Source organism: Alligator sinensis, unplaced genomic scaffold (genome assembly GCF_000455745.1).
Source record: "Alligator sinensis unplaced genomic scaffold, ASM45574v1 scaffold1223_1, whole genome shotgun sequence".
NCBI classification, from domain to species: Eukaryota; Metazoa; Chordata; order Crocodylia; family Alligatoridae; genus Alligator; species Alligator sinensis.
The window spans coordinates 1,439,675-1,447,318 of record NW_005842062.1 but is presented as its reverse complement, the minus strand read 5'-3'; the positions used below and the strand labels follow the sequence as shown (position 1 = coordinate 1,447,318).

At 41.6% G+C, this 7,644-nt stretch overlaps 1 protein-coding gene across 2 annotated transcripts in view; it reads right to left on the bottom strand.

The window, feature by feature from the left end:
* Positions 1–7,581, bottom strand: part of TMEM144 (transmembrane protein 144) — a 27,590-nt gene extending 20,009 nt beyond the window's left edge. Inside the window, exons 1-2 of one of the 2 annotated variants that reach the window (XM_006023155.3) lie at positions 7,451–7,581; positions 759–954 (exon numbers count right to left, since the gene is read on the bottom strand). In XM_006023155.3, coding sequence (XP_006023217.1) covers positions 759–879 — 121 coding nt within the window. In that variant the 5' untranslated portion in view covers positions 880–954; positions 7,451–7,581. Of the gene's footprint in view, positions 1–758; positions 955–5,407; positions 5,523–7,450 lie in introns of those variants that run through there. The other variant, XM_025203600.1, reaches the window with a different exon arrangement.
* Positions 7,582–7,644: the final 63 nt, after the last annotated feature.

Here is a 7,644-nt window from a genome sequence, read left to right as displayed (position 1 = left end):
ATCCAGGATGACTGTTTGTAATCACTTTTTTCTCCTCCAAGTGCTTAGAAATGTATTCCTTGAGGAACTGCTCCATGATTTTTTCCAAGGACTGAGGTGAGGCTGACTATCCTGTAGTTCCCTTGATCTTCCTTTTCTCCTTTCTTAAATATGGGCAGTAGGTTTGCCCTTTTCCAATCATCCAGGACCTCTCCTGATTGCCATCAGTTTTCGAAGATGATGGTCATTGGCTCTGTAATCACATCAGCCTCTGGCTTCTTTACTATTCATGCCATCCAGGAAGAGCTCACACCAACTGCAGAGGCTTCCTCAGCCTGATGAAGGGTATTTAAAATTTGAAAGCTTGCTAAGAAGAATTTTTCCAACTGTTTGAGTTGGTCTAAGAAAAGATATCAGATTTACCCAAAGAGCCTTGTCTGTCATGGTGTGCTTGAGAATCTGAAGAGAGGCACCTCATTTTTGCTTTATCAGTCAGCAAAACTTCTTAAATGCATACTGCCCACCCTAAAGTGCACAACAACATATAAAAGGACCTCTCCAGTTTTGCCACAGGCTGAAATGTAAATTATTGCTTCAGTGAAACAAATTATTGTGAGGTGAAAACGTGATACTTCCTTTTCTAAGCCACTATAGTTCAAGGCTGTGGCTGATATTGATAGTGACATTACTAGGAATTTTAACATTTGTAAGAGTTCATATAAAAACTTAATTACTGTTCTCACAAGAATAAACATATAAGAAAACCCCCAAATGCTTACCATCACCAGTGTCAAATTTCTTAACAGGTACAAAGTTTGTCCCAAATAAGAAGATAGCTATTGCAGAAGAGGTAAAGCCGATAGTTAGATCGGTTTCATTGCTGTTTACGAAGTTGGTCATCTCTGTCTTGAGGGTGCTACCCTTTGTGGCACTATGTTGATGAAGTTCCTTTCAGATACCTTCTGGAACCAGAGTCTGGAATTGAAAAATAGAAAAGGTTAAAGGACCACACCATAGGGTTCTTAATATAGCTTAATTTTTTTTTACATTAATAGCAGGAAGGTTTAAAAGATCCCACTTTTACACCTCCTAAAAGGCAAAAAAGTAAGGAATAATGTAGGACAAAGTGAATGGCCACCTTAAAATGTAAATACAGTGGAAATTAATGGAACACAATAAATATTTCACCTAAAAGGAACTTTCTGGAGAAGAACATTAAGAAATATAATACACGAGTCATTAGAGAACAGACGGCCATCATCCAGAATTATGAAAGCTTAAGGGAAGGCCCTTAAGCTTTCATATTATCAGGCTTAAAGGAAGGCCTGTTGCTTTTTAAGAGGAGAGCGCCCTCATTAGGCTGTTGCTGGTTCTGGAATGTTGCTATTGGAAGCAGGTTGAAAACAAACGGGTTGGATCCTCTTTGTGTTTGCATGATGACAAGGGTTAGGCAGTTATGTGTAGCTTTCTTCTCTGGGTGAAAGAAACCTTGGTATCGTGGCTCTAATTGACTCAAGCCCAGAAGCCCAGGTTCTGTGGTCCCACAGAGCGAGGACTGAAACACAGAGCTGCCATATGGATTACTCTAGATGTTATAACCCATGGAAGTGAGGGAAAAGACCCCTGATTTTTTTTCTGCGAAGGATTGTGGGGAGGGAGGAAGGAACCCTGTCAAGTTTCTTCTTTCAATCCCTATGGAAAGGGGGGGGGGGGGGGGGGGGGGGTAGAAGAAAACTCTGTGACAAAGCTTGCAGAATTTTATTTCATATCATAGTCTCATGCAAATAGGATTTCCCCAAGGGAAAAACTATTTTAGGCCTAGTAATGGAAAAAAATCTTTTGAACCACCATCCTGGTATTAGCAAGTAAGTGAATTTCACATTCTTTTGTAGATTTTAGATACAGTGTACCGCAGAGCTTTTTACTGTTTTTTTCCTCTTTATTTTTTTTCATAATGATCTAGTATTTATCCATTTTTCCCTTTATCTTTGTAATTATCTAGTATTTATTTGTTTGCTATCACATTCATTATTGAAATTATGTTTAATGTAGACAGCGGCACATAAGGCATTTAAATACTCTGGAAATACCATCTTAGAGGACTACATGCAAAAATCAGTTACTGGGAGTTTATCAGGAAATAGCTCCAGATGGCAACAAAATGTAAAACAAAATGTAAAACATTTTGTTTATATGAAATGACGGTCTGCAATGCTAGAATTTTGATGTGTAAAGATCTCCAAAACCATCATTATGTAGTAATTATAAAGGAAGTTCTTTGATGTGAAATTCATGTGATGCTATTATATACTTGTATGCTTAATAATATTCCAGTGCAGTCTGAGATCTTCAGACTTAGATATAAAATACTTCTAGTACAAAGTAAAACACATTTATAACAGTGGTCATAAATATCCCCCAATTTGCCAAGAGTAGGTACAAAAATAAAAGTGACTAGTGTCTCAGAGGTGTTAAGGGATGTGAAAATCAGGTTAACTTTGGAGACTAAACAGTGGATGAAATTTTGACCAGCTCCCTCAATAGCCACTCCTACGCTAGATTATGGCAGTGCTGTACATGCTTCTTGACTATTCCTAGTGGTTAAAGGAGATGCCGACTGAAACAGGAAATTCTTGCCCGACTAGGTAAGTGAGAGGAGGTTCACTCTGCTGTTAATGGACAAGAAGAGCTGTGTTCCCTGAAATCTATCCATTTTACTTTAACCCCTTACCTTGCTTTCCTTATTTTTCAGTGTAAGTTCTCCTGGTATGGCATTATCAACAGTTTCAGTAGGTTTTGGCTGAAACGACCTATTAGTATTAGCAGGCGAAAAGTTTAGTCCTCACATGTAGTACAGTTCATTTAATCACCTAGATTTTTTTTTCCTCTTTGGAGGATTCTCAGTTTATTTTTCTTTTAGAAAAATACAGGAGCCCCCTTAGGTTTGGAGTACCCCACTGTGAGAAGAGTTATCCACCAGGTCACTGTACTCAAGTCTCCTTCTCTCACCCTTATTGTTTTTACTATTTTTGTAAAAATAATAACAATAAAAATAATAATAATAAAAATAATACTAGTAATAATAATAAAACAATTAAAATGATAATAATAAAAATAAAAATGATAAATCATTGCAACAGCTTCAGAGTATCACAGCTCTGCAAGTTGAGAAACACTAAGCATGAAGTGTCAGCTGAAGGATAAGGCAGGTCTATTTACTCAGTGAGTCAACATGCTAATCTTTACAGACTAGGGATAGACATTACACATAAACCGGTGATCAGAAACCGGTTTAAACCTGTAACAGAACAGATGTTCATTGCACATAAACCAGTTTGAAAATGGCTGAAACCGATTTATTTGAGGACTCCTTGGTTGATTGATACATGTAAATTAGAAGCTTTCTTAAATCTTAATTGAAGTGAGGACATTGGATAAACCTGGTTGAATGTAGTATCAGACTTAACTGATTTGGGTCAAACCGGTTTAAGCAATGCCTGTCCCAGACATATAAGTGGGAAAATGGCTTTTGCACAAGAAAGAACATTGTTGTTAGGAACATTCAGACAATAATTATTATTCTGCTTATTTTGCAGATTTATTTCTGTAGCCCTTAGCTGGGTAAATCACTAGTGCTTTAAGTGTCTTTCAAAGGAATAAAATAATCTTATGCCCTTTTTAACTTTCTTATGGTGCCTTAAGGAGCCCCCAAATGCTTTGCATATTTCTGCCAAGGGGAAAAAGCATGTGACAGGCGGACAGAGAGACTTCGCTTTGATACTTCCTCTTGTATTTTGCGTTCTGGAGCATTTGATATGACTGGGGAACTATCTCAAGTAGTGAAAACCTCTGATTACCGAGAAGTGGTTCTTATTTATACTGTTTAAAACTCCATATTTTTCTTAACAGCTATGTAGCTAAGACACTCAAAGGAAAACATGCTGTAATACACAATGTCGTCACTTCAATTAAGGTTTGAGAAAGCTTCTAATTTAATTGTATTAATCAACCAAGAAGTCCTCCATGATCAAGACAAAACTTGATATTTTTGTTAATTTTAAGAGGAAAAGGCTACAGAAAATTGAGAGCACAGGAGGGAGAGGTTGTTGAAGGGGTGGGAAAACCTTTCAGACTCCCTGTTTATAGTCTGAAAGAATGAAGAAAGATGAAAGATATTTTTCCCTCTACGAGTCAATCTTAAGTAAGGGCTAAATTAACAGATCAACGACTACTGATGCAATATAAACACTACCAGAAGTTATGAAATTTACAGTCATTCAGGAACACTCAAAATCAGCAGATTCCAAATTTGACATAAATACTCAAAACTCTGTTTGCAAAGTCCAAACAATTTTGCATACTTGCTCTTTCCTTCAAAATACTTGGTTTTCTAACATATTTAGCCTACATCTACATCCCAAGATAGAAGCAGGTTGCTGAATTCACATGGCACCCTATAGCGTTGTGCTGCATCCTCTGATGAGATGAAAAAAGATGCTGCCTGGTGCTGATCCAGAATCAGCTTGTCTTGACAAAGTTACATTACAGGATTCTTAGGGACATAGACCTAAGGCAGGGGCGGGCAATTATTTTGGGCAGAGGGTCGCTCACTCAGTTTTGGCAAGCCATCAAGGGCTGCATGACAGGCAGCCAGGGGCACATAAATATGAATTTTCTAAAATGTTTAGAGGCCCTGCGGGCTGGATAGAATGGCCTGGTGGGCCGCATCTGGCTTGCAGGCCGCATTTTGCCCACCCCTGCCCTAGGGGCTATGGGCAGACATTACATATAAACCAGTTTAAGTGATCAGAAGCTGGTTTAAACCTTTAACAGAACAGACATTCAGTGCACAGAAACCAGTATGAAAATGGCTCAAACTGGTTTGAGAAAAACCTGGTTGATGTAGTAGCAGACTAAACTGATTTGGGTCAAACTGGTTTATGCAATGTCTGTCCCAGACCCCTTGCTGGTTTCACATAAACCAGACTCCCCCAGCATCCCGGCATGCTCTCTGGGATGGGTGGGGCTCTCTGCTCCACAGAAGGGCTGTCCCCACCCTTCTGCTGTCTAGCTGGAGCAAGGACCAGCCCTAAGGGAGACACGGCTGGCATGGCCCCATTAGGCGAAGTGGTCAGGGAGGGGGTTCATTCTTCCCTCCTTCCCCTCTTGCTCCAGTGCAGCCCGGGTCAGCCTGTCTGCCGCGGAGGGGGCTGCAGCAGTGGCCCTTGGAGCTGGTAGACCCCAGCTGCAGGGAAGGGACAGAGGTGGGGGGCGTAGGGATCCCCACACACTCCCCCATGGCATGCAGCCCGCACTGCCTGGCAGGAGCAGCAGGAAGGGAAGGGAAGGGAAGCCAGGGTGCTCATGCCCCTAGCAGGCGTGGCTCCTGCCGGGGCTGCGCAGGGGGAGGGAGCGGAGCCGGCCTTACCCCTGTGGCTCTGCTCCTTGAGCCTGCAGCTCCAGCACTTGCAGCGCGGGAAGCCCCTCGCTGGAGCCGGCTGCTTCCCCCACTCCCCACTGCGCAGGTCCCTGCACTGCCGGGAGCGGAGGGAGCCATGCGGAGTCCAGCGTGGGGCTTCCCCTCCGCCAGTGGTATGCAGCGCCGAGCCCCCCAGCACCAAGTAGGGTCCCCCTCCCAGTCCTGCATGGATGGGGGAGAGGGAGGAGGGGGAAGAGTTCCCCTCGGGCTGGGCAGCCCTGTGTGCTCCGGGCTGTTAGGGAGCCGCTGGAGCCAGGCCATGCCGCCCCCACCCCAGTTAAGCTTCCCTGTGGAAGGGAGGGCTGCTCTAGTCCCCCCGGTTTTTTGGCTTGAGCCACTGCAGGCATGTGCCGAATGTCTATCCACTTGCAAACCAGTTCACTCTCTGCAGTTTTCACTAACCTGCAAAGACTGAATCAATTCAGGCTCAGGCTTTTTGAATGTCTGTCCCTAGCCAGGTTGATTGCTTCTGAGCACAGTGCAAAATCCCTTTTCTGTGGGAGTGTGTGTTTATGTATAAAGGCTGTGGAGGAAAGTCTGTGTTGAAATGGATATATTTATAATCAGCCCTTTCATTAGGCTGTGATTTTTAGTTTATGGAATAGGTGTCATTAAATGAGAGCCTATATGAGTATTTTGAAAAATCAACAACCTGAAGGCAGAAATAGATGCATGCTCTTTCTGCAGAAATATAGGTTCAGAATTTCAGATGCCTCAGACATCAGAGATCAATGATGCCTGGATCTTCGGTTTAATTTCAGGACCAGTATCTCAACTTGGTTTGAATTGTTTTTAGGAAGAAAAAACATATCACATAATATTGACATAGTGACATTTGTTTTATATACATGTTGCAGGCCAGAGCATGCAAGTCACAGGTAGAGAGCACAGATTTCTAATTATTATGTATGTGGTACCCATAGTTTATGTCATGCTGTTTTCAGACAGCTGAAAACAGTTTACAGCTTGAAAGAATTTTCATCTTAAGGCATATAAAAGATACCGTTGAGACTTGAGAGAAAGTGTGGCTTCCTCGGGGATATATAGCCATGCTACAAATTTGCATTTCAGAAGTTACAAGCTACACAGACAGTTATTTGCTTAGCAGTTTCTTTAGATTCAAGAGAGCATTTTCTTTTTCATTGTCACAGATTTCTTGCACATCAAAGAGAAACTACAATGACATTCAGATGCAAGACTGAGATTTGCTAAGGAAAGCTCTCATTCTGTAATTATAAGTGTTTGAGAGATGATTCTGCAGGCTAAATTTTCAAAGCGCTGTACTTAAATAATATGAAAAACATACAGGCCCTCCCTTATTTAGGCTGTGTTTTACTATGCTATGTTATTTAAAATGAACTACTGTCATAGCATGGACTTCCCCACCAAGTACACAGGTGGCAGAAAAATAATTCATTCTTAATATAGTTACAAGTGAAACAAAAGTGTTAGTTATCCTTTTACCCTTCACAGAAAACCTGCATGGGTGAGAGATTTAATTTGCCTTCATGGTTTTGTTTCAGCAGTCACTCATTTGCAGTGTTTTTGTGTGGATGATCTAGGGCCAAATTGTCTATTGGGGAGAATGAACTCAGCTCCAGACAATATAGTTTCACTCATTTCCACCAGCAGAAGTTTGGCCCTTTCTGTCCGTCACAAAAACATGAATGAGATACTCAGAGAAGCATTAATTTAAACACTGAAGCATTCATTTCAGAAGTAGCACTTGTATATTCTGTATGGTGGGATTCACTTCCCTCAATTTTTAGTTCTAATTCTTCCCCCTCACCCCAAATCCAATCACTGGTTTAGTCTCCCTGTCTATTTGACTTTGGAAATGAAACACCCCTTTTTACTTTGTACAAATGTTTCTCCCTTTCTTGTTTTCCTCTTGCCGGTCACCTCCATGCCCTCCCTTGCAGCCCCGTTGCTAACTTTTTTACAAGACCCTAGACATACAAGTACCCTTTCCTTCACTGGGACTTTACTTACAATTGTTCCTTTGCAGTTCCGACTTCCTGCACCCAGTTACTCCTCCTCCTCCTCCTCCTCATGTGATCAGACTCCCACACCACACCTCCTTCCCATTTATTATCTTTTAAAACACAATGCTGAAGGGATCCACTGCCTTTGAATGTGCTGTGAGTGGTGAAGAGTTCAAACTGCCTATTAAGCAGAAAATCATC